The sequence below is a fragment of the Mustela nivalis genome (assembly GCF_964662115.1).
Source record: "Mustela nivalis genome assembly, chromosome: 1".
Taxonomy (NCBI): Eukaryota; Metazoa; Chordata; class Mammalia; order Carnivora; family Mustelidae; genus Mustela; species Mustela nivalis.
In genome coordinates this window covers 167,610,538-167,638,351 of record NC_139020.1, presented here as the reverse complement: position 1 = coordinate 167,638,351, position 27,814 = coordinate 167,610,538, and the positions used below count along the sequence as shown (strand labels likewise).

Below are 27,814 nucleotides of genomic sequence, written 5' to 3'. Positions count from 1 at the left end.
AGACATTTCTTTTTTCCTCCTCCATGTCTCTTCTTTCTTGGCCTCTGATTGACTCACTCTTTGCTCCCAATGCAAACTGACTTTTTCTACTTCCCAGGCTTCATGACTGCTGTCAGCAACTCCTAAGTTTATGTCTCTACTATTTGAGTTGATTCAGGAATTTTATTATTTCCAATTTCAGGTTCCAAGGACAGGAATTTGATTGACACACATTGGCTTAGGTGCTTACCCCTAACTCAGTCAGTCACACCTAGTACAGACGTATAAATGTGTAAGTGGATTCCTAGAAAATGGGATATAGCTGCCCAAAAGTGAAAGAGAGAAGAGTACAGAACAGATAACCTTTTCCTATTACACTACCTGATGCAGTGTCTTCAACCCAAAAATAGCTTAGTAACGTGGGTGGTAAAATAATTAAATAACCTGACTTTGTTTCATGAGCTTGATTCTTACATGGAGACATTAAGGGCATTTATTTTGTCCTGTTTTTACATTTCTGAAAGTATGATGTCTTTATTTATATGCCAGATAATACACAAATAAATAATACGCATCAAAATAACATGCTTTCGGAATTGCTGGCATAGGGATAAAAAATGCAGGATGTTAGAGAGTTCTCCTCAAATCTCAAAATACCTCAAGAAGGGATTTATTTATTTGCAATTAGTAAGTGCTGTTTTAAAAATCAATTTAAGAATTTCAGAACCTCCAATTTTTTCCCTCTGGTTTTATATTTCCATGGGAATTGAAATAATACATGGTCAAACATTTGGGATACTGTTCTTTGTTTGTTTGTTTTTAAGATTTTGTTTATTTATTTAACAGAGAGAGACCGAGAGAGGGAACACAAGCAGGGGGAGTGGGAGAGGGAGGAACAGGCTTCCCGCTAAGCAGTAAGCCAGATGCCTGGCTGGATCCCAGGACCTGGGATCATGACCTGAGCCCCCAAGGCAGCCACTTAAGGACTAAGCCTCCCAGGTGCCCCGCTGGTATTGTTTTTTAAGCGCTTTTGTTTCCTTACACTATTCTTCTTCCTCTCAGATCTGTATAAGGAAAGTACTTACCTCAAAATGTTGCTGTTGTTATTATTATTATTATTATTAATTTTATCCAATCTTTAGACAATGGCTGAATCTGTGATTAGGTAAAAAATGAAATATCATTTTTGTAAAATTGTTTCTGGGCTGTTATAGATGTTTGATTATATAAGTTTAGGTATTGAGCTCACTGAAAACTTCTGGCTGCTGAGACATTTTTAGATCAGGGTACAAAATGAAGATGGTAACCAGGCAACACGATTTTGTACCATTATTAAAAATAAAACGTGAAGCTTCTACAATGTAGAATAATTCTCTAACAAGTTTGTCTGGGTTTCACTCTGTTGTTGGCTGGAAAAATGGGTAAGTTCCAGTAGTTAAAGTTCAATACCTACTGTGGGTTAAATTCATTACTTTGTAATGTTATGATTGTTGGAAAACTATAGGCACACACAAGTGTAATCATAATATGATCTTAAAAATTCTTAAACATGTCTACAGGAAAGTCATGTATTACAAATGTCCACAAAATTTACTATGGAAGCATAAATCTTTAATTAGAATAATATCGAGCTTGAATAAATATATGTACACTCTCTATATGGCAGAGTTTATTACTTAAAATTTAGGGAAGCTTTCATATAATGTATACTAATTTTAAAAGAATGATACTGAGATGCAGTCAATTATGACAACATACTCAACTTTTATTTGATGTTTCAAAAGACATTGAGCAAGTGATATTATCTGAGTAATCATGATGCATATACCAAGAATACTGAGTAATCATGATATATATACCAAAAATAGATACATTAAAATTAAGAGACCTTGTCTTCTGTGCTTCTGGTGTGCTGTGAGCAACTCTTCTAGGACGGTGTGTAAAATATATGTATGAGTGACAAAATCACATAATATTCTAGAGCAGTATTCTAGACTGCAGCTCAGAATAACCTGAGAAGTTGAAATGCTAATGCCTAAGCCCACCAATGGAAGCACTTATTTAGCTTGTCTGGCCTGGAGTCCAGCCCTAGGGGTATATCTATGCCAGTGTGTATGTGTGTGTGTGTGTGTGTGTTTATTTTTTTATGTTCCATACATGATTCCAGGGTATAGCCAGGGTTATGAACTACTGTTGCAGACATAGATATTCTCCAAATACATCATGCAGAACAGAGGCTGAGTTCCTCAAGAGAGGAACTGTACAGATATGAGTATTTGTGGGGCACTATAGCACAGCCCTAGGGAGATGCATCAGGCCTTGGCAAGTATTCCTCTTCTTATCTAAAGGCTGTATTTTATGATAGGCAGATCTCAGCTGGAGAACTCCCTGGAAGATCCTCAGTGATTGTTTTGGATTTAACATGATCTTCTCCAGCTAGGTAATTGGGCCAACAGCCCGTCTGGGAACTTACTATCATGGCCATTCCTGGATGTTGAGAAAGTAATAGAAGCTGAGATGGGTCTTGGAGATGGATTCTCAAAGACATGGTTTAAAAAAAAAAAAAAATGAAGGAACTTCCCTGGAATCTGCTAATCACATGGTAGATTTTCAACCTTGACGGCAGCAGGAGGGCGATACCAGGATGTGTATTCTATGGAATATACGATATGCTCCCTTTCATCCTTATACTTCTTTCCCATGAGGAAGCCTCTTGGTGGCCTAATAAGAAACCATAGTGAATTCTAAACTCTTTTGAGTCCTACAGGAAAAAAGAAAAAGTTTTTATGATGCGAACAGCAATATTAAGCCACAGACACTGACCTATCAATAAATAATGTTTGCAACACACTTGACTCTTCTTGGTTTCTATAAAGGCAATCCCTACAATATACCATTTTTCCTTTATGAAAATGTGAGCAAAAGCACCATGTGTTTTTCCATGTTTTAACTACTCCCTCTGAACTTTTATGGTGAAGAAACATTTCAGATCAAATCCCAGACGTTAGGACTTCTCACCTAAAATATTTCAGAATGTATTTCTAACTGGCAAGAACCTATATATATAATCATCATGCTATTATCACATTTGATGAAATTAATGATTTCTTAATATCATCCAGTACTTCTTGCATCTTTTCTAAAAAATGCATATACTTACTTCATTAGGTAAATACCATGAAATAAAATTGCTAGATCAAAGACTTTGTACCCTTTTTTAATGAGTTTTGACACATAGAACTAATATGTGTCACAGCCAAGATTGCACAAATTTGGCACCATGATTCGTAGGTTTGTTGTTACTGGAGAGGAAAGAAAGACATGGAAATAGAAAAAAACACAATATGGATAGATGAAGGGGAAGATAAGGGAGGCTATCGGGGAGGAAGGCAAGAAATTATAGGAATGACAATAAAAAACCCAAGGCCAAGTTAATGCTGTAACCTGTGTGAGTGATCATTGAGTTTGGCCCTTGACCAACATTCTGTGTAGAACATTTAACCAACTAACACAGGGGTTTAAATTGAGCATCATTATGAAGGTGGGGTAGAAGAACAAAGAACAGGAACCTTCCATCTCACCCTGTGGCCTCCAGAATATTGGCTTATTCAAATCTCACCTCCTAAAACACTCACTTGAGGGATGGCCCTGCATCTTTCTTGGCTATTGACCTTGTGCATCCCAAGTTGCTGCAAAGCAGCATCCATTCCAATTGTTAAGCTCACAGATGCTGCACACAGCATAGGAAATCAAGGAGGAGCTTTCTCAGAGGGAAGGTGATTGTTTTATGCTATCTGGAGATGCTACTGAAACTGCTTACATTAACAAGAGGAAGGAACCACCAAGTACTGAGCAACTATAAGATATTAGCTGGGTTAGCCTTCATATTTTAAATCATTCCACCCATCTCTAAGGTAGATACAACTGTCCTTATTTAATAGGTAAAACAAAGATACCACTTTACGTTTCTTTTGGAATAAATGAAAGAATGAATGCATATATTCATGCGTAAATGAATGGAGAAGCAAAGGAGTGAATAGATATCAAGTTCAACAGCAAAACATGAATAGTAAGTGATCCACTTAGCATAAGAGAAGTTAAATAAAAGAGTTGGTGGTTGGCAAAGGTAGGATTCAAACTCAGGTCTTTCTGACTCCGGAGCCAGGAACTTGATAAATGGCTATTTCATGGAGAATTTCTAGTGTTCAAGTTCAAAGTTTTCTAAATTTCCTTTTCTTGTAGTCTCTCTTTTTTTGTCACTTTACATGTATGTTTGTTTTCATTTTCTTTTCATTTAGTTAACATCTGTACTCTTATTATATGCCATGCATTATTCACAACACTGCATATATTCTCACATGGATACCTCTTACAAATCCTATGGAGTAGATGTTATCATCATTTTGTTTTAAATATTTAATTTATTTATTTGATAGAGAGAGACACAGTGAGAGAGGGAACTCAAGCAGGGGGAGTGGGAGAAGGAGAAGCAGGCTTTCTGCAGAGCGAGGAGCCTGATGTGGTGCTTGATCCCAAGACCCTGGGATCATGACCTGAGCTGAAGGCAGATGCATAATGACTGAGCCACCCAGGCACCCCTATTATCATCATTTTATCCTCATTTTACAGACTGAAAAACTTAGTCTGGTTAGGTCATTTGCTCAAGATCATCTAGTTAGGAAGTGACAAAACTAGGAATTGAACCCTTGAATTCCAGTTAGGAAGGAGTTTGTTTTACCATTGTAATGCTAAAACTATCAGTTTAATATGTATTGTTTTTACCCATATTCGTTCCTGTGTAAGTGTACTCAGGTTACATAAAATGCCCTTCTGCGTCCCAGACAGTTTAAAAGAGTGAAAAATGGCAAGCATTCTAGCATTATATAATATGCAACAGCCCTTTGGAGGCATTTTGTGGAATAATATTGCAAACATTATTCCTTCTACCTCATCCATAAACACTTCCCATGAGATTTTTGTTCTTTGTGGGATAATTTCCATTGCAGTAATTCTTATTTGTTTTCTCAAAAATAATGGCTGGTTTCCACCACTCTCAATAGATTCAGCCAGCAAATTTAGGGGTACATCTGACAGCCTAACTTATCCCACTAGATCACTAATGATTTTCTCGCCAAACTTATTTACATGTTTCTAACTTTGATTTACTTCAGTAAATGTTGACAGGCATTTGGGCAGTCTCTTCATGGTGAGAGCTCAGAGTCACGAGAGAGATACAGACAGACAAGGACATGATCTCCCACAGCACTGTGCAAGTACAGTCAGGGCCATGTCCTCAGGATTTGGGGAGTGTGCCACATGCCACTGGACCCTACCATGGATGTCCTGCAACAGGTGGTATCACACCAAGTGTGGAGGATCTCCAGTTTCTGAAACTGTACAAAATCCTTTCTCTTACAAAGATGAAAAGCCCCATGTTCACTAACTATGGTTAAATCTATGTAATGCTTCCCATAATTTTTTGTGGGCTGATACAATGTCACGTTCTGAACTGGGATCCAAAGAGATCATTAACCAGTTATCCAACAAGTTGCTGTTTATTACCATGATTATTAAAATGGCAACATGTTTCTAGTGATTTGAAACACTAACTTTATTCTCTATTATATGAAATTCCCACGTGCAATCAAGTCTTTCTGGACTTTCTGTTGGATTTCAGTGGTCCATTGATCTCTTGATTCTTGTGTCAGGACTTCTTTTTTAATTATAGAAAGTTTATAATCTGTTGTTACAATATATTACCTGGTAGAGTTTGCCCCCCTCGTCCTGACCTCCAATCTTCAGCACCCCCCCAAACACTCATGCTCCGTTGCTCTTCTTTTTCAGAAGTCTCCTCACTCTTATTTTTTCCATACGAACTCTGAAGGTAACTTACCTAGCTCTAGGGGGAAAATATATTAATATTTTTATAAAGATCATGTAAAATGTACAATTTTCAAGAGAACTGACATAAAAGAAACATTAATTAATTAAAGCAAAACTCCTTAAGGGCAAAAATCAGCTTGATTGTGTAGAAGGGTGTACCTGTTCTTCAATAGGTATTTTTAGTGTTATGCTTTTAATCGTGGTCTTCTCTTTTGCTCTGTCTTTTAAGTGATTATTGTTTGTGCGTATGATGATACATTTCTTTGTGTTAGTTTTTTTTTTTTTTTTTTAGGCTTGGGGGGGAGAGGGAGAGAGAGAATCTAAAGCAGGCTCCATGCCTAGTGCAGAGCCTGAGGTGGAGCTCGATCTCACAATGTTGAGAATAGGAACTGAGCCAATATCAAGAGTTGGATGCTTAACGGAGTGAGCCACCCAGGGACACTCTGTGTTAATTCACTCTGTGCTTCTTTCCTGACTTCCCTCTGTTCTTAGTAGCTTTTTCATGGATATATTCTTAGGGGCCTGAGATACTCAATTCAGGAGACTGTATACCATTCATGTTGCAGCAAAGGGGCAGTGCATTTCTTGGGAGTGAAAAATTCAGTGTCAAACATGACAAACTGCATCTTATGAATGCAAAAAGAGGCCAGGTTGAAGCCATCAGAGGTGGTGGGGAAATACTGTGAGCTGGAGAAAGCAGGCTCATCTGAAGGGAACAGACTTCCCTTGGCACCTGACTGCTGCCACATGGGAATGGGGTCTGTGTTAAAGGATCTTCTGACTTTACAAGTGAAGCCAAAAATTTGGACTTACAAGTGAAATCTTATGATTTTTAAATTAGTTTTAAAATACTCCTGGAGAAAAAGAAATAAAATGAAATACTGTTGGAAGAAATATAAAGGACAAGTCCATAGGCTAAATATATTCTGCAAGACATCAGTTTGCAACATCTGAGAAACAAATGTTGTCATTCCAACCAGAGAAAAGTCACAGAAAGGTATCTACCAATAAGACTTTTTTACTTATTACAAGTGCATTAGTTTACTGGGGGTTCCATTACAACTGACCACAACCTTAGTGGCTTAAAAACAATAGAACATCATAATCTTACAGTTGTGGAGTCCAGAAGTCTGAAGTGGAGATGTCAGTTTGACTCTGCTTCCTCTGAAGGCTTTTGGGGTGGGGGGTGGAAGAGGCGGTGCTTCCTGCCTCTTCCAGCTTCAAGTGGCTCCAAGGATACCTTGGCTTGACTCCATTACTCAAGTCTGTGCCTGCATCTACACATGACCTCCCCCATGACTCCTGCTCCCTTTTCCTCCTTTAAGGATACTTCTCTGTTGGATCTAGGGCCTATACAGACAATGCAGGATGATCTTGCTCAGAGATCTTTAACTTAATTCCACTTGCCATATGATTTTTCATTATCCACTGTCAAAATATTTTTCAAATAAGGCCTCACTCATAAGTTCAGGGGGTTGGGATATGGACATATCTTTTTGAGGACTACAATTTAAACCCTATGAGTTATAGAATAGACATAGAAAAAGGGCTAAACAAATAAAGACTGGTTCTCAAAATTTGTTTTTCAGATAGACCCACTTGGTAGCAGACAGTGTGAGTTCTCCTGCTTCTTACGCTATTCTGTGCTTCTCGCCTCTCCCCCACCCATCCCTTCCCCTCCATCCCTTGTCCCCTCTCTCTTCTCCTCTTCTTTCCTCCTCCCCCTTCCCTCCTTCTCGCTGTCATTCTTTCTCACTCTCTGTCTTTTTATTCATTGATTCATAGATTTATTCTGTTAGTATCCTATCCCTATGATGTGCCAGAACCTGTGTGTTTCTAAATCATTAGCCATCTTTCCTGAGTTGAACAAAGAACATAGGTGGCTCAGGAAGAGCTAAGAAAACTCCTTTATGAACTGGTAGAAGGAAGCCTTGGGTGCTCCCTGCCATTTAGGCTGACAGTGATGTTCTAAGCTGCAGTGCATGACTTGTGGGGTTAAATCAGCAATCAGGGCTACTTACTGGTCACTCTCTTAGACTGTACAAAGCCCCATTAGTATCTGTCAACATCCCTTCACCCTGGTTGAACAGGCAGCTGTGTCCTCTAACCCCCTCTTAATACTGATAGCTTTCCTTTTCTGCCACACACTTGTAAGAGCTTCTTCCTCCTCAGCTGGAAAGGTCACCTAAACATCCTGCTCTGGATGAATTATGTGTCTATTGATTTGTACACTCTTGTCTCGGCCACAAATTTTAGGGAGCATTTGAGGGCAGCACCCCAGTTAAAGAGAAAAGAACCACATAAATGTAGTTGTAACACCAGCTAAAATCCTGCTTGTTATTTCCATGTTGCTTTAAGTTTACTTCCAAGGTTATATGAATTTTGTTCAACATGTACCCAGTGAGACATTTGCCTTAGAATCCCCTGTAGCTTAATTTCTGAAATTAAAATAATCTGTTCAACAAAAGGAATAATTTAATGCTAAGAATTTCATCAGCTTTACATACAAGAATGACCTTCTCCTTTAACATAATTCTTACTCCGTTTTCTGTGAGATGAAATCCCAGTCTTGGTGCCTTGGGTTAAATTTTAAAACTGATAATTTAACCAAGAGTAAGGCAAGCGTGTCCAGATGACTTTTCTTCTGAGCTCCCATAAGAGTAGGAATAAAGTCTCAATTCACTGGAATACACATATATACCCCTGTATACATATATTATTAGATTAGTTATTCTACTTTCTGCTTCTGTCCCTAATTCTGTTGTACCTTGGTGACTGCAAATCTTATATTAAATACCCTATTCCTTAAAAAAAAAAAAAAAAAAAAAAAAAGGAAGTTGGGTCTCTAGGGATTACTCAGTCAGTTGAGCATCTAACTCTTGATCTAGACTAAGGTCTTGATCTCGGGGTCATGAGTTCAGGCTTCATGTTGAGTTCCATGCTGGGTGTGGAACCGACTTAAAACAAATGTAAAATCACTAGGCTGCAGAAACTGTAATGACAGATCAAGAGTGTTGAGTTAGTGCCTGCAGCTGGAGGGAAAGTTTTGAACCACCCCATAGCAGAAGCTCCTTGTCTATTAATAAAACAGAGGTATGATGTGTGCCTAACCTAAAAGGCAACCAAAAACATCCCAAGGCATTGTAAACAGATGGTTACAGCAAGGTCTCTTGAAAAACTTGAATATTTCCTGGGGTGCCTGGGTGGCCCAGTGGGTTAAAGCCTCTGCCTTCTGCTCAGGTCATGATCCTGGGGTCTTGGGATCGAGCCCTGCATCAGGCTCTCTGCTCAGCGGGGAGCCTGCTTCCTCCTCTCTCTCTGCCTGCATCTCTGCCTACTTGTGATCTCTGTCTGTCAAATAAATAAATAAAATCTTCAAAAAAATAAAAATAAATAAAAAAGAAATAAAAACTTGAATATTTCCTGAATAACTTCATTCCATATGGATGAAAATGAGGGTACCAATGAGACTTAATTTAGCTCTTACCATGGCCCTGCTAAAGAAAAATAAACAGTAGGTCCAAGAAATTGGACTCAGCTGAGGTAAACCAGCAAGATTCATTAGATTGAATAATAGCTATTGACCTCTGCTTCTGTTTTGTTGAATTGTCTGAGAGGAGCTCCGTTTTCTGAAACTAGTTTTTGCCCCAGCTTGGTGAGCCTATGCTGCCAGTTTTACCATTTGGATTGGTTCACCCATTCCAGCAACTGATCATAGAATAGCTTTGTTCTTCCACCTGTTGAACTTTCCAATTGCCTAGTGGAGTTGTGTTTGATATAGTAGCTTGGTGATAGGGCATTTATTAGAGAGAGTGAAGAGGTAGCATAATAAGTTGAACCCAGCAATGCACCATAGGCATGGTTTTCAATCTTTGGAATATGAGAATCTCCTAGGGAAACTTGAGGGGGAAAGAAACAGGGCTGACCTGCCTCCATGATCCCTATTTTCTTCATCAACTCTCCAGATGATTGTGATTCTCACCAAAATGTGTGAAACACCACTCTGCATGGATGTCAAAAACAAGCAAACTGATTTGGGTTCAAATTTCTCTGAGCTTTAGTTTCTACCTCAAAACTGTTGATATGATTAGTACCTACTTCTTAGGATTTATCTGACACTCATTGGGAAAATGAAGATGAAGTGCTTATTACCTTTGTAATTGTAACAGTCAGTGCAGTTTTTTGTATGAGCAAATTGAAATCTGACAAAGATTTTGACATCCACTCACAAGAATAGCTTATTCACATATTTATTCATTCATTAACATTAAATTTAAGCCATTGGTTTATTAGAATTTTAGTAGAAATTCTAGATTGCATATACATGGGAGATGGTTCCTTTATATTTGTTGATTTTAAGGCCTTGTTTCCTGATGGATTTTGTTTTTTAAGATTTTATTTATTTATTTGACAGAGAAAGATCACAGTAGACAGAGAGGCAGGCAGAGAGAGAGAGGGAAGCAGGCTTCCCGCTGAGCAGAGAGCCCTATGCGGAACTCAGTCCCAGGACCCTGAGATCATGACCTGAGCAGAAGGCAGAGGCTTTAACCCACTGAGCCACCCAGGTGCCCCCCTGATGGATTTTTGTAACGCTAAATAACTTCAATATACTTTTTTTTTTTGAAGGCTTTTAATAAAATTTTTTATTTTTTATAAACATATATTTTTATCCCCCGGGGTACAGGTCTGTGAATCACCAGGTTTACACACTTCACAGCACTCACCAAAGCACATACCCTCCCCAATGTCCATAATCCCCCCCCTTCTCCAAAAACCCCTCCCCCCAGCAACCCTCAGTTTGTTTTGTGAGATTAAGAGTCACTTATGGTTTGTCTCCCTCCCAATCCCATCTTGTTTCATTTATTCTTCTCCTACCCACTTAAGCCCCCATGTTGCATCAACACTTCCTCATATCAGGGAGATCATATGATAGTTGTCTTTCTCTGCTTGACTTATTTCGCTAAGCATGATAGCTCTAGTTCCATCCATGTTGTCACAAATGGCAAGATTTCATTTCTTTTTTTTTTTTTAATTTTTTATTTTTTTTATAAACATATATTTTTATCCCCAGTGGTACAGGTCTGTGAATCACCAGGTTTACACACTTCACAGCACTCACCAAAGCACATACCCTCCCCAATGTCCATAATCCCACCCCCTTCTCCCAAACCCCCTCCCCCCAGCAACCCTCAGTTTGTTTTGCGAGATTAAGAGTCACTTATGGTTTGTCTCCCTCCCAATCCCATCTTGTTTCATTTATTCTTCTCCTACCCACTTAAGCCCCCATGTTGCATCACCACTTCCTCATATCAGGGAGATCATATGATAGTTGTCTTTCTCTGCTTGACTTATTTCGCTAAGCATGATATGCTCTAGTTCCATCCATGTTGTCGCAAATGGCAAGATTTCATTTCTTTTGATGGCTGCATAGTATTCCATTGTGTATATATATCACATCTTCTTGATCCATTCATCTGTTGATGGACATCTAGGTTCTTTCCATAGTTTGGCTATTGTGGACATTGCTGCTATAAACATTCGGGTGCATGTGCCCCTTTGGATCACTACATTTGTATCTTTAGGGTAAATACCCAGTAGTGCAATTGCTGGGTCATAGGGCAGTTCTATTTTCAACATTTTGAGGAACCTCCATGCTGTTTTCCAGAGTGGCTGCACCAGCTTGCATTCCCACCAACAGTGTAGGAGGGTTCCCCTTTCTCCGCATCCTCGCCAGCATCTGTCATTTCCTGACTTGTTGATTTTAGCCATTCTGACTGGTGTGAGGTGATATCTCATTGTGGTTTTGATTTGTATTTCCCTGATGCCGAGTGATATGGAGCACTTTTTCATGTGTCTGTTGGCCATCTGGATGTCTTCTTTGCAGAAATGTCTGTTCATGTCCTCTGCCCATTTCTTGATTGGATTATTTGTTCTTTGGGTGTTGAGTTTGCTAAGTTCTTTATAGATTCTGGACACTAGTCCTTTATCTCATATGTCATTTGCAAATATCTTCTCCCTTTCTGTTAGTTGTCTTTTGATTTTGTTAACTGTTTCCTTTGCTGTGCAAAAGCTTTTGATCTTGATGAAATCCCAATAGTTCATTTTTGCCCTTGCTTCTCTTGCCTTTGGCATTGTTCCTAGGAAGATGTTGTTGCGGCTGAGGTCGAAGAGGTTGTTGCCTGGGTTCTCCTCAAGGATTCTGATGGATTACTTAAGCACATTGAGGTCCTTCATCCATTTTGAGTCTATTTTTGTGTGTGGTGTAAGGAAATGGTCCAATTTCATTTTTCTGCATGTGGCTGTCCAATTTTCCCAGCACCATTTATTGAAGAGGCTGTCTTTTTTCCATTGGACATTCTTTCCTGCTTTGTCAAAGATTAGTTGGCCATAGAGTTGAGGGTCTATTTCTGGGCTCTCTATTCTGTTCCATTGATCTATGTGTCTTTTTTTGTGCCAGTACCATGCTGTCTTGATGATGACAGCTTTGTAATAGAGCTTGAAGTCCGGGAATTGTGATGCCACCAACGTTGGCTTTCTTTTTCAATATCCCTTTGGCTATTTGAGGTCTTTTCTGGTTCCATATAAATTTTAGCATTATTTGTTCCATTTCTTTGAAAAAGATGGATGGTACTTTGATAGGAATTGCATTAAATGTGTAGATTGCTTTAGGTAGCATAGACATTTTCACAATATTTATTCTTCCAATCCAGGAGCATGGAACATTTTTCCATTTCTTTGTTTCTTCCTCAATTTCTTTCATGAGTACTTTATAGTTTTCTGAGTATAGATTCAATGTCTCTTTGGTTAGGTTTATTCCTAGGTATCTTATGGTTTGGGGTGCAATTGTAAATGGGATTGACTCCTTAATTTCTCTTTCTTCTGTCTTGCTGTTGTTGTAGAGAAATGCAACTGATTTCTGTGCATTGATTTTATATCCTGACACTTTACTGAATTCCTGTATAAGTTCTAGCAGTTTTGGAGTGGAGTCTTTTGGGTTTTCCACATATAGTATCATATCATCTGCGAAGAGTGACAATTTGACTTCTTCTTTGCCGATTTGGATGCCTTTAATTTCCTTTTGTTGTCTGATTGCTGAGGCTAGGACCTCTAGTACTATGTTGAATAGCAGTGGTGATAATGGACATCCCTGCCGTGTTCCTGACCTTAGCAGAAAAGCTTTCAGTTTTTCTCCATTGAGAATGATATTTGCGGTGGGTTTTTCATAGATGGCTTTGATGATATTGAGGTATGTGCCCTCTATCCCTACACTTTGAAGAGTTTTGAACAGGAATGGCTGCTGTACTTTGTCAAATGCTTTTTCAGCATTTATTGAGAGTATCATATGGCTCCTGTTCTTTCTTTTATTGATGTGTTGTATCACATTGACTGATTTGCGGATGTTGAACCAACCTTGCAGCCCTGGAATAAATCCCACTTGGTCATGGCAAATAATCTTTTTAATGTACTGTTGAATCCTATTGGCTAGTATTTTGTTGAGTATTTTCGCATCTGTGTTCATCAAGGATATTGGTCTATAGCTCTCTTTTTTGGTGGGATCCTTGTCTGGTTTTGGGATCAAGGTGATGCTGGCCTCATAAAATGAGTTTGGAAGTTTTCCTTCCATTTCTATTTTTTGAAACAGTTTCAGGAGAATAGGATTAGTTCTTCTTTAAATGTTTGGTAGAATTCCCCCGGGAAGCCGTCTGGCCCTGGGCTTTTGTTTGTTTGGAGATTTTTAATGACTGTTTCAATCTCCTTACTGGTTATGGGTCTGTTCAGGCTTTCTATTGCTTCCAGGTTCAGTTGTGGGAGTTTATATGTTTTAAGAATGTATCCATTTCTTACAGATTGTCAAATTTATTGGCGTAGAGTTGCTCATAGTATGTTCTTATAATAGTTTGTATTTCTTTGGTGTTAGTTGTGATCTCTCCTCTTTCATTCATAATTTTATTTATTTGGGTCCTTTCTCTTTTCTTTTTGATAAGTCAGGCCAGGGGTTTATCAATTTTATTAATTCTTTCAAAGAACCAGCTCCTACATTCGTTGATTTTTTCTATTGTTTTTTTGGTTTCTATTTCATTGATTTCTGCTCTGATCTTTATGATTTCTCTTCTCCTGCTGGGCTTAGGGTTTCTTTCTTGTTCTTTCTCCAGCTCCTTTAGGTGTAGGGTTAGGTTGTGTACCTGAGACCTTTCTTGTTTCTTGAGAAAGGCTTGTACCACTATATATTTTCCTCTCAGGACTGTTTTTGTTGTGTCCCACAGATTTTGAACCGTTGTATTTTCATTATCATTTGTTTCCAAGATTTTTTTCAATTCTTCTTTAATTTCCCGGTTGACCCATTCATTCTTTAGAAGGATGCTGTTTAGTCTCCATGCATTTGGGTTCTTTCCAAACTTCCTCTTGTGGTTGAGTTCTAGTTTTAGAGCATTGTGGTCTGAAAATATGCAGGGAATGATCCCAATCTTTTGATACCAGTTGAGTCCTGATTTAGGACCGAGGATGTGATCTATTCTGGAGAATGTTCCATGTGCACTAGAGAAGAATGTGTATTCTGTTGCTTTGGGATGAAATGTTCTGAATATATCTGGATGTCCATCTGGTCCAGTGTGTCGTTTAAGGCCTTTATTTCCTTGCTGATCTTTTGCTTGGATGATCTGTCCATTTCAGTGAGGGGAGTGTTAAAGTCCCCTACTATTATTGTATTATTGTTGATGTGTTTCTTTCATTTTGTTATTAATTGGTTTATATAGTTGACTGCTCCCACGTTGGGGGCATAGATATTTAAAATTGTTAGATCTTCTTGTTGGACAGACCCTTTGAGTATGATATAGTGTCCTTCCTCATCTCTTATTATAGTCTTTGGCTTAAAATCTAATTGATCTGATATAAGGATTGCCACTCCTGCTTTCTTCTGATGTCCATTAGCATGGTAAATTCTTTTCCACCCCCTCACTTTAAATCTGGAGGTGTCTTCGGGCTTACAATGAGTTTCTTGGAGGCAACATATAGATGGGTTTTGTTTTTTTATCCATTCTGATGCCCTGTGTCTTTGACAGGGGCATTTAGCCCATTAACATTCAGCGTAACTATTGAGAGATATGAATTTGGGGCCATTGTATTGTCTGTAAGGTGACTGTTACTGTATATGGTCTCTGTTCCTTTCTGATCTACCACTTGTAGGCTCTCTCTTTGCTTAGAGGACCCCTTTCAATATTTCCTGTAGAGCTGGTTTGGTGTTTGCAAATTCTTTCAGTTTTTGTTTGTCCTGGAAGCTTTTAATCTCTCCTTCTATTTTCAATGATAGCCTAGCTGGATATAGTATTCTGGGCTGCATGTTTTTCTCGTTTAGTGCTCTGAAAATATCATGCCAGCTCTTTCTGGCCTGCCAGGTCTCTGTGGATAAGTCAGCTGCCAATCTAATATTTTTACCATTGTATGTTACAGATTTCTTTTCCCGGGCTGCTTTCAGGATTTTCTCTTTGTCACTGAGACTTGTAAATTTTACTATTAGGTGACGGGGTGTGGGCCTATTCTTATTGATTTTGAGGGCCGTTCTCTGAACCTCCTGAATTTTGATGCTCGTTCCCTTTGCCATATTGGGGAAATTCTCCCCAATAATACTCTCCAGTATACCTTCTGCTCCCCTCTCTCTTTCTTCTTCTTCTGGAATCCTAATTATTCTAATGTTGTTTCGTCTTATGGTGTCACTTATCTCTCGAATTCTCCCCTCGTGGTCCAGTAGCTGTTTGTCCCTCTTTTGCTCAGCTTCTTTATTCTCTGTCATTTGGTCTTCTATATCACTAATTCTTTCTTCTGCCTCATTTATCCTAGCAGTGAGAGCCTCCATTTTTGATTGCACCTCATTAATAGCATTTTTTATTTCAACTTGGTTAGATTTTATTTCTTTTATTTCTCCAGAAAGGGCTTTTATATCTCTCGAGAGGGTTTCTCTAATATCTTCCATGCCTTTTTCGAGCCCAGCTATAACCTTGAGAATTGTCATTCTGAACTCTAGATCTGAAATATTACCAATGTCTGTATTGATTAGGTCCTTAGCCTTTGGTACTGCCTCTTGTTCTTTTTTTTGTGGTGAATTTTTCTGTCTTGTCATTTTGTCCAGATAAGAATATATGAAGGGGCAAGTAAAATACTAAAAGCGTGGCAACAAGCCCAGGAAAATATGCTTTAACCAAATTAGAAGAGATCCCAAATCGTGAGGGTTTAGAAAGGCGATAAAAAGAGGTTCAAAAAGGAAGAAAGAAAAAAAAAAAAGAAAAAAAGAAAAGAATTTAAAAAAAAGAAAACACCTAAGAAAAATATAAAAAAGAAAAAATATATATATTAGATAAACTAGTAAAAAATCGTTAAAAAAGAAAAAGGTAACAGTTTAAAAAAAAAAATTTACCCGAATGCGAGAAAAAAAAAACAAAAAATGAAAAAGAAAAAAATTAAATTAACTGCAAGACTAAAAAAAATCACATGGAAAAAGCCATGAGTTCCGTGCTTGGCTTTCTCCTCCTCTGGAATTCTGCTGCTCTCCTTGGTATTGAAACCGCACTCCTTGGTAGGTCAACTTGGTCTTGGCTGGATTTTTTGATCTCTTGGGGGAGGGGCCTGTTGTAGTGATTCTCAAGTGTCTGCCCCAGGCGGAATTACACCGCCCTTTCCCGGTCCGGCCCCGGGGTGAGTAATCCGCTCGGGTTTGCTTTCAGGAGCTTTTGTTCCCTGAGCGCTTTCTGTAGAGTTCCGGAGGACGGGAATACAAATGGCGGCCTCCTGGTCTCTGGCCCGGAGGAGCCGAGAGCCCAGGGCCGCACTCCTCAGTGCGCCCTCAGAGAACAGCGCCCAGTTACTCCCGTCTGCCTGACCTCCGGCCGCGCTCCGAGCTCACCGAGCCTGAGACCGGTTCAAGGTAACACCGAGCTGTGAGCTTACTGTCGGCTCTGTCTCTGTAGCCAGCTTTCCCGTTCCAATACCCGCAAGCTCTGCGACACTCAGACACCCCCGATCCTTCTGTGACCCTGCGGGACCTGAGGCCACGCTGACGCCTTGTGGGTTTTGCCCCGGTTTAGCCTCTGGAGCGATGTCCCTCAGCGGAACAGACTTTTAAATGTCCTGATTTTGTGCGCGGTTGCTCCGCTGCTTGCCGGGAGCCGGCCCCTCCCCCCGGGGTCTATCTTCCCCTCGCTTTGGATTCACTTCTCCGCCGGTCCTACCTTTCAGAAAGTGGTTGTTTTTCTGTTTCCAGAATTGCTGTTCTTCTTCTCTTCGATCTGCCGATGGATTTTCAGGTGTTTGCAATCTTTAGATAAGCTATCTAGCTGATCTCCAGCTAGCTGAAGTAGTCTCAGCCTGCTACTTCTCCGCCATCTTGACTCCTCCGACTTCAATATTCTTAAGACAAAGCACATGGCGTTCCACTGAATAAATGTCCAGTCTCTTTGCTTCCCACATTTCTGGTAAAAATCTGTTCTTTGCCTTTTCTCACTTGTGTTTACTCCCTCCAGGAAGCCCTCTCTGGCACTCCAAGAGAGTTTTTGCTCTCTCTGGGCATGTGTGTGTGCTCCCCAAACACTATGTACTCTTCCTTCATAGAAATAATCACAGTTGTAATTTTATATTTATTTAATTGATACTTGCCAAAGTCTATCTTCCCCACCAGGCTAGCCATGAGTCTGATGAGGGGCCACCTGTTTTAACCCAAGATAAGTGAGTGTAGAGAACAGTGCCTGTCACAGGGTAAGTGTTACTTAATGGATGACTATGGTTATTTTATAACCAACAGTTTGCATTTTACTTCATCAGGCACAATGCTGAGTACTTTATAAATAATGGCTCATTTAATCCTTCTAACAATACGAAGTTGGATATTAATATTTTTTAAAGGACTTATTTATTTATTTGTCAGAGAGAGAGAGAGAGTGCACGTGAGAGAGCGCACAAGTAGACAGAGTAGCAGGCAGAGGCAGAGAGAGAAGCAGACTCCCTGCAGAACAAGGAGCCTGATTACCAGACTCGATTCCAGAACCCTGAGATCATGACCTGAGCCAAAGGCAGTGGCTTAATCGATTGAGCAACCCAGGCACCCCAGGTGGATATTAATATTAATCCCCTTCTACAGATGAGGAAACTGAGACACAAAATAGCTCAGTCATCTGCTCAAGGTCATACAGGTAGAAAATCAGAATGTTAGAGTCAGACCCACATTGTGTGTCTCTGATGTCTATATTCACCAGTACACTATGTGGCTTCCATACCAAAAAAGCCAAACTGTTGAGGTTTTCAGGACACCGCTCAAAAGCAAATGTATGCTACATTCTACTACTTGACTGAGAGCTCTGAGTTTTTCCCTCAGAGCCCATAGGACCTTCAGAGGAGGTAGTGAAGACACAAGGCTAGTTCAAGTTATCTTTTCAGCAACACTAAGACATGCAGCTAGATTGAAATGCCAGGCTGGAGAGCCCAGAATGGTGACAGGGCATACAGGTGAGGAACAACTTTGGAGGCTGCAAAGGGACCCGGAGAAACAATGCTTAGGGATATATAGACACAGCGAGCACACCAGGAAAATTCACCAGCAATTAAGGCAGCATGTTGTACCTCCCCAGGCCATCTGCAGGCTATAAGACGGTAAGGCAAAGCTCCTGCCATACTGAGCCGGGTACTGAGCAATTGTCACAACTACAGAAGCAAAGCAAAGACCCTCTCATCTGAACCACACATGTATTTGAGGGTGAAAATACTAAGATATCACAAATTAGGCTGGAACTGTTCAAGTCCCATCTGCTGAAGTTCAGGATTTGTTCTAAAATCCTGCTTCTCAAAGTACGGGCAGTATAAGGATCATGAGGAGCTAGTTAAAATGCAGGATTTGAGAGGGCACGGATTGCATGGAGCACTGGGTGTGGTGCAAAAACAATGAATACTGTTATGCTGAAAATAAATGAAAAAAAAAATTCAACAACAACAACAACAACAACAACAACAAATGCAGCATTTGCCCTGGAGCATTTGCTTCTTAAAGTGTAGGCAGCTTGAGCATCACCTGGGGCTTGTTAAAAATGCAGTGTATTTAGCCCCACCCAAGACCTCCTCCACCCAAATCTGCATCTGAGGAGATATTCCGGAAGTCCATATATACATGCATTTGGGAAGCAAGAGCAGTTTTCAACTTAGAGATGCAGGTAGCCAGCGGGCTAGTCGGAGGAGGAAGAGGAGGAAGCTAAGCACCAGCTATTTGTGTGAGTGTAAAGGAGAGAGGTTGTGGCTCAGGGTTTCTGTTCCTTTTCTGCGTTGTGCTGTGGTGCATACAGACAGCTTTAATTGTGCTTGCTTTTTTTTTCCAGAAGTCTGTTTGTTCTTGCTCAGATGAGAGGGAAGTTCTGACTGCTGCTTTGTGTTCTTTTTCTTCTGTTTTAAATGTTCCACAGTCCCCTACTTGCACGTTAGCCACAATACTAGTCCTTCTTTCCTCAACGGGCTTTTGCATTTCCAGCAGACACAGGATGGAGAGAAGCACTTTGAAGTGGCAGACATTTTCGGTGATGAGGTTTCCTTTAAAGACTTTTTTTTTTTTTCTGAGCTGGGAAAGGGATATACCCTTGCTACAATCTGAGCCATTTTAGTAGTTCCTGTTCTGAGGCTGGTTGGGGATTTAGACCTGTGGCAGAAGAGTTTACTTTTGAAACTTGGACATGTTCTGTCGAGGGGGCTTCTTCATGAAGGGTGTGTTGTTTGGGTATTGCACAGAGAGAATTATGGTGCTGTGATAAAGAAGGAGAGTTTCAGTCTTCCAGCTACTTAAAAAACTAGCTCTAGTGTTACTGACTTAATGAACAGCCACCATTGTGCAACTGGAGCTGGTCTCAGCTAAGTGGTTCTTCTACCGCCGTCTGCTGGAGGGCTGCAATCTCCAAAAAAGTTCGGCTGAGACAAGCTGGGCTTTTGCCACATGACCTACCATCCTGCTGTCAAATGTCTTAGAGCACTGCCCGCTGGATTCCAAGAAAGAGAATTCCACAACAAGCCACGATGAGGCCAGGGCTTCCCAGCCTTTGCCTGCATCACACCTGTCTATGTCCCACAGAAAAGGGAAGGTGTGTATGGGTATGAAGCCCTGGAAGCAGGTCTAGTCAGGGGTCATTGTCATAATCTACCACTGTTGATTAGTTGGGTTTTGGGGGTGGGGAAGGTGGGAGGGGGGAACACAGGGCAAAATGGTGAAAGAAATGAAAGCTCTGTCACCAGTCACCATGTGTGCACGCGTGTATGTATATACATGACTGAAGGCATACATTTAGTGTCTTGGGAAACATTGGGGACTCGTGTATTTCCCCCAGAGATTTTCCTTTATTGAAGAATATTGTGTTGTTCTACTTTATAGTCATCTGGAGGCAGGGCTGTGGGAGAACAGTGAGGCAGGAAGACTTCCAGCCAGATAGCTTAATCAGTATTGATAATGGAATGGAATCACATACTCTAGCCAGATTACTTTCAGATCATTTAAGGTAGTGGGATAAAAGGACAGTTGGCCAGCATGTACTGATAAGAGCCTAGAAAATGAAATAAGAGATGCAAAATACTTTATTTTCTCTAAAATATTATATAATCTCTTGTGCTTTATGTTTTTTCATTTGTTTTACTGTCTCATTTACTTTAGATTTTCCATTTATAGTAGGTTTTATATATGTCAGGCCATGAATTTGGTGTTGGCCACTTAGTAATGAGTATAGTTAACCTGATATGGTCCTATTATGGAGTTGAGAGTCTGGAACTATTATTATTTTTTTTAATGACCTTATAATGAGAAAACTGAGTAATTTAAATAACAGTTACTCAGTTTTCTCAAGTCCATCTCCTGTTATTGTTGACCCTGAACTCTGTAAGTTTCCAAGGTCTTCTCCCCATCCTAAACAAGGTACTGAGAAGAAAGGAGGTAGGGTAGTCTTCATTTCTACAGAAAGATGAAAGGATGATGAGGGAAGCTTGCACTTGCTCAAGTTCCCCTGACTTAGGAAGTGAGTGGAGCTGGCCCCCCAGCCCACCTCGTGTTACCGGATCCTATCTGATTCTCCTACGACCTTGTGGCTCCATTGGAGCATTTGAGGCTGCATTCCTAAAAAGGTAACAAGAGATTTCCTGGGGACCTGGCCTTTCGAGTTTCTGCTCCTCACATACGCCATGGCACTCAGTGAGCAGCACTGAGCTTTCTGTGAGACTCCTATTTATTTCTGGCCTTTTTAAAAGCTTCCATTTTGATTAGGATATCAATGACACAATGGAGCGTTATTAAATGAAAGAAGGTGTTAAATGGATATTTACAGGTCAGTAGCTCACATAGTCCCAGATAACTGCATGGCTTAGTGGTTGACTTTGGGCATGCTTCTATTTCATCTGAGCCTCATTTCCTTATTGGCGATGTGGGAATGATAGTGGTTGCTGTACTGGTTGTTGAGGTGAATAAAAGAATCTTTGTGAAGCAGAAACTCTTATCTATAGTAAGCACTGAAATTATCAATTATCTTGGTGAGAAGGAAGAAGACATTTTGTCCCGGGTCTAGCATCACTGGAGATGCAAGACATATTGTGATCATCATGTCCTCTCTAAGGTCATTGTGACTGTGTCATTTGTAGGTCACATCTCTGCCTGATAGATTGAAATAGGGATTTAGCCATAGGTTAGTCCTGGAATATTTTTCTTCTTCTTCTTCTTCTTTTTTTTTTTTTTTTAATTGACACAAAAGAGCATACAGTCTACTAAAACAAAGAAAACCCATCACTGGTATTTCTATTTCTAAACATCCCAGCAGTACCCCACAAGCAATGACCTTTTCATTTAACTCTGTTTAGGGTTTGATGCCTATTTTACGTCCCGCACACTTGAAAACAACAGAAGAAATGTATGGTTTGCTGAATACTGGGAGGAAAACTTCAACTGCAAGTTGACGATTAGTGGGTCAAAGAAAGAAGACACAGATCGCAAATGCACAGGTAATTTCATTCCAGTTGTTCTTCTCCTGGTACTCTACGTGGCCAGCATTGAAATGTCTGCATAGCTGACAGAAGGAAGCTTGGTTGGAGACAAATTGAAAAAGTAAATTGAATTTTACTAGATTGTTCAGAAAATGGAACGGGAGCATAAGTCCTGCAGGACAAGAGTAGAACAGACAAAATTGTATTCTTTTCTGCCTGTCCATCTAACAGTAATTGACATTTTCATTGATTCTTCAAATTCAAAAGGGTCATGTTGCTATGAATGCTCTCAGTGATAAATATTAGTTCATGTTTTAGCCAGGAGTATGAAGTCATTTTCACATAAACAAAAAATCCAGCAAATCCCTCTCAGCACCGGATTTAACTGTTATCATAGACCATACTGTGTATTTGATTAAAGAAATAAAATACTTGGGTTTAGAGTGATGAGAGTTTCAATAATTTCCATAATATCCAAGTTATGTGTCTGCTGCTATTTAAAATATGCTTAAAAATACTTAAGGGTGCACCTGACTTGCTCAGTCAATAGATATTGGGGTTCTTGATATTGGGGTCATGAGTTTGAGCCCCACGTTGGGCTTAGAGTTTACCTAAAAAACAAAAAACAAACCCAAACAAACAAAAAACCATAAGCAGCCTCATAGTAAATTTTCATAATAATTCCAAATTAAAAAACATGTATGTATGCTATGCATATGTATGTACATGTATGAAGTAGTCAGAGGATAAACATTCACTGGTGCATTCACAAATATTTATTGAGCAACTCCTTCTACACAATACTAGGCACCATGCTCTGATGGTAAGGAAGTCAGTAAAGACCTAGCTTTCATGCTTCTCAGAGGACAATGGAAGAAAATCGACATTATTCCTGTGAGCTCCCCATGAATACATAATTATAAACTGTAGTAAGTGTTCTGAGGGCTATATGGGCATATAACCAAGAAATTTCACTTATATTGAAGGCAGAAGCTGTCTCAAAAGACCTCCTTGAGGAAGAAGTAGGCACTGGTTAGTTAGGTAGAGGGAAGGACAGATAGGAGAATTTCTCATGGAGGAATAACATGACAAAAGGCTGGAAGCAGGAGAAATAATGGTACCTCTGTGGACAGAAAAAGTAGCATTACCTGACTGAAGTACAGTGAATAGGATGAGTATGTCCACTAAGGCTGCTAGTGTAGAGATGTGGACAAGGAGTAAGCCATGTGTGGGGACATACATGGAATTTGGTCTTTACCCTAAGCATACTGGAACTAGGAGTGGGGGTGGGGGTGGTTACAGAAGCATGTGACATGTTCTACCATCTTATCACCTACTCCTATATTATATAGCAATACCCCAATTTCATACTTCAGTAACTTTTATCATTTGTAGCAATAACCTTGAAATACCACAAAACCCCAAAATGTTATTCTAGATTGATCTACAATGATCTAGAATTGCCTAGAATGATCTAGAGAATGCACTCATGTTAGGTATACTGTTGCTTAGTTTATCTTTGCAGTATGGGTCTTTCAATATTGGCCATCCAAATATGGTAGATTGAACCATTTGACAAACACCTATTAATGAGGAATAATGCATGCAAACCATGGTCCTAAAAACATCAGGAATGGTATGAAGATGGCTTTTCCTCAAAGTGTTTTTGTGAAGGAGAGATAGGATAGGAACAGAGGTATGAGAAAAAATAATGATGCAAAATCAATGTTACCTAATTAGATAAACAACTCAGTAAATTACAATTCCACATGAACTATATTCTTAATGCCATGGTATACAGCAACAGTGTTTTCAGAAATATAATCTTTAGGGATGCCTAGATGGCTTAGTCATTAAGCATTTGCCTTTAGCTCAGCTCATGATCCCAGGTTCCTGGGAGTGACCCCCTCATCAGGTTCCCTGGTCAGCGGAAGCCTGCTTCTCCCTCTCCTACTCCCCATGCTTCTGTTCCCTCTCTCCCTGTGTCTCTGTCAAATAAATAAATAAAATCTTTAAAAAAAATACGATCTTTATAATATTGAAGGGAGGAAAAAATTATTTCAATGTTGACTAGACTGTGTGAAACAAAATTCTCAAGAGGAAACTGAAAAAAATGAGTTTGACATCTGCATAATTTGTCTGTATGACAAACATCCAGGTACACTAGAAGTATCTATATGATTAATGATAGAAGTTTTTTGGTTCCTTCTGACATTTTGTATTCTGTAGAGTCAGGAAGGTAGGATGGATCGTTTTGTGGCCATTAGGATTATTCTAAGGCCAAACCCCACACTTTCAATGTTTTAACAACACTGTTCTATCTGTAGTGACATTTTTATGTTGATCGTCAGGAATTCAGGTTCATAAAAATAAGCTCATGATCAAAATCATTATCAAAAAATATCTCACTCATTCCATGTAAAATATCTGATCACATTTACTAAATTCTGTGACCCAAAATTATTTGAATACTGTCTCTGCTCTCTTTTCTTCCTTACCACTTTAGCAGTTGTAAGATGTGCTGTATTGAGTGGAGATAAGTATTACTACTCTCATTGTGTCTCTTATTCCTGTTACTGGGTATGAGTACATGAGTGGTCATGTGGGGTTTTTTTTGTTTTTGTTTTTGTTTTTGTTTTTGTTTTTTTGTACCACCTTTCCCCAAATCCAGTGAATCCTGTATTCTGCTTTGGAAGTATTCACAAATTACTGTTTAAAAATTGTGACCTTTAGAAACAGTTGACCTTTGAACAACATGGGTTGGGACTGCACGGGTCCACTTAAATGGACTTTTTCCATAAATACAGTACTATAAATGTGTTATCTTCTAACTTTCTTAATATTTTCTTTAGAATACTTTGTAGAATACAGTATGTAATGCCTATAGCATACAAAATATGTATTCATTAATATGTCACTGGTAAGGCCTCCTTGCATCAGTAGGCTATTTATAAAGTTTTGGGGGTATCAAAAGTCACAGGTGGACATTTGACTATGCAGGGGGTTGACAATACTAACCACCCACATTGTTGAAGAGTCAACTTGGCAGTGGAATAATCAGAGAAAAAGCATGCTGAGATTTGCTAGACTAGAGGGAAAGAAGAGATGGAGAGAGATGGGACCAATCTTATTGTATTGATAAGAGTTCTTGAAACCATGGTGGACAATAAGTTTTAATGATGGAAAAGAGTGGATGGGAGAGGGAAGTGTTGATAAGCTTAAGGATGTAGCTGATAAAAGGGAAAGATGCTTTGGGAATGAGATTCTGAAAATAGAAATAATAGTCACATTGGAAAGAAATACCCTGATGAAGCAGGCTAAGAAGTCTGGCATTGCAGACAGTTTGGCTCTAGACAGCATAGACCGTGGTTGTTCTAAGGACTGCAGACAGCAGCCCAACTTGTAGATCTCCCTCTATGACTGGGTTCTGCTAAAGAATAAGAGAGTCTTAAAATGCTTCTAGGATTTGGGCACAAATTAAAATGCCAACTTGTTTCTCTTTATCTTTTTACATAGTTTCTTTAGCCATAATGAGGTATTTATCATATAGTAACTCCAAGTAGACATTCAATGAGTTAGTCACCTGCCCAGACAACTTTGAAGATGAGGAGTGGGTCCCATACTAGTTGAAGAGAGCAGATTTCTGCAGTCAGGGAAAAGCAGTGAGTTCTGAAAAGCCAAGATGGTAAAAAGTCATGGTAGGAAGAATGATGAAAAACATATTACTATTAAGCTGTGTACTCTTGGTAATTTAACTTGGAGATAGATGTGTCTTAATTATTATAGAAACTTAACCTGAACAACCAGGCAATTCTTATTGTTATAAATGATCCATATGCATTTAAATGCTCCTTCAAACATTTAAATTCCTTCAAACAAGGAAAGCAGCCATAGTCTTCAATATTTTAAGAACATCCAACTTTGCTTGATACCCAGTTCCTAGTTCTCTCAACCTTAAGAGCTAGTCCTTCTTCATCCTACCTTCCCTGGTGATTCCCAAATTTTTATGGATACACACTAAGATTTGCTGGTGACCCATCCTGCTCATGGGTTAGCTTGACTGACATTCCACACAGGGACATGCAGTTAAGTTTTTTGGTGGTTTAAACTTTCACAGAAAACACAAATTCTGAAAGATCCTATGCTGTTTCATAGTAGACTTAGGTTTTGTCAGGGACATAGTGCTAGCTACACATACTAATGTCCTTCTAGATACTTCCAGAATACAGTAAGTTCTTCTAGAGAGATTACAGAATAAAGTAAGTCCCTCTCAATACTTCTAGAAGTATACTTGTAGACTATTTGTTGTTTGGGAACAGAAAGGTCAGATGTGATTTTTCTTTTCTGTGCTTCCCCACTCCTACCCCACTAGCTAACTGTGTTTATCCTTAACACTTACCAGTATATTGTTGACACAAAGACCAGTTTAGAATATGATCTTTTGGGGGAATGACATGTTTTTTTGTGTAGATACCAAGGTTAAGGGAATAAGGGAAAGTACCCAGATGGTGATATCCCTGAAAAAGAAATTTGGGGCCATCCTGGAGTGCAAAAAATCACTCTACCCAAGTGTTTAAGAAACCAGTTTTTGGCATGAAGGAGGCCTGTGTTTATGTTTCAGAGCTATCCCTGAATGGTCCCATGAGAGACTGGATATTATTTAGCTTTTCAAAACCTTTTCTCATATTCGAAACGGGAATAATAAAGCTTTATACCTGAAGTTGTTGTAGGGAGTACATTAGGTAACTTGGCATCTAAAATGATACTGGTATATGAAAGCTCAGCAAGGTGGGAGCCTGACTGGCTCAGTCAGTTAAGTGTCTGCCTTCCACTCAGGTCATGATCCCTGGGTCCCAGGATAGAGTCCCACATCGGGCTTCCTGCTCAGTGGGGATTCTTCTCCCTCTCCTCTCTCTCCTTCTCCCCCTACCTATGCGTGCTCTCGCTCTCACTCTCTCTCACTCAAATAAATACAATCTTGAAAGAATAAATAATAAAACTGAGTAATTGTAACAATTACCTGCCATTTGGAGCAGTTGCCTGTGAGGGTTTCATGAAACCTCAAGAAACAGTGCAGTTGCCTGTGAGGGTTTCATGAAGATCCTATGGCCACATGTTAATGCTGTAGAAAATGAGGCTGTATATCAAACTTTTCCTGAAAAACACAGCCAGGGAATTGAATAAGAATGTAAATATGGACAGGAACTTTTCAGTGGGATACAAATTGCACAGTGATATAATGAGATAGCAAAAGTTTACAGACAGGCAGGTAACTTCATGCTGTGATAGAATACAAAGCTCAGGGCTTCAAAAATTTCAGTGCCATAATGTAGAGTATGTGTTCCAGGCATCCCTGGGACTTGGTACATGAGATGTCCATCAAGTCCAACTTTTGTGCCATTTTATCTCTGACATCTATATCTTTATGAGGTGGGTAGCATCTCTAAGGTCTTCACTTTCAAGCCCATTTTTTAAATTCAGAAGGATGTTCTGAGAATCTGCATGTGCTTGCCTATTGCAGCCCATAAAAATTATCACTCTGTCATATCTTATGACTTACATAGAACATTTGTCTAACTAACATTACTCTTCTGCCAAATGCCATGTTGTGGATACTGATTCATCAGAGTTACCTCTTTACTGAACAGAAGGAACTCAGCATTTAGAAATCCATCATCCCATGAAGGGACAATTTGACTTTCAAAGATTTGTTTTCCTTTTGAAATGACAGCGGATGAATAAATTGATGACTTTGAAAAAAAAGTTATTTTCCATGCTAGTGCTTGCAAGTCCTACAAAAAGCAAATTCAATTTTGATTTGAGTCCCTAATCAATCAGTGGTTATTGTAGAAAGCTATCACAGGCTTAAGAGCATACTCTGGTAAATGATCACATTTTGGGAGAATCCTTAAACTATCTTTTTCTTTACACCTCACTTCTCAAAGCTAATAGTTTAAGTAAAGGTCACTTTCTTGGT

General features: G+C 39.4%; 1 protein-coding gene across 7 annotated transcripts in view; it reads left to right on the top strand.

The window, feature by feature from the left end:
• GRM7 (glutamate metabotropic receptor 7) overlaps positions 1-27,814 on the top strand; it is a 924,866-nt gene that overhangs the window by 557,175 nt on the left and 339,877 nt on the right. For all 7 annotated transcript variants that reach the window (XR_014298757.1, XR_014298758.1, XR_014298759.1 and 4 more), the window contains exon 5: positions 21,715-21,855. Coding sequence is in view for 3 of the 7 variants with exons in the window: in XM_082683125.1 (XP_082539251.1) it covers positions 21,715-21,855 (141 nt within the window). In the remaining 4 variants the exon portion in view is untranslated. The remainder of the gene's footprint in view (positions 1-21,714; positions 21,856-27,814) is intronic.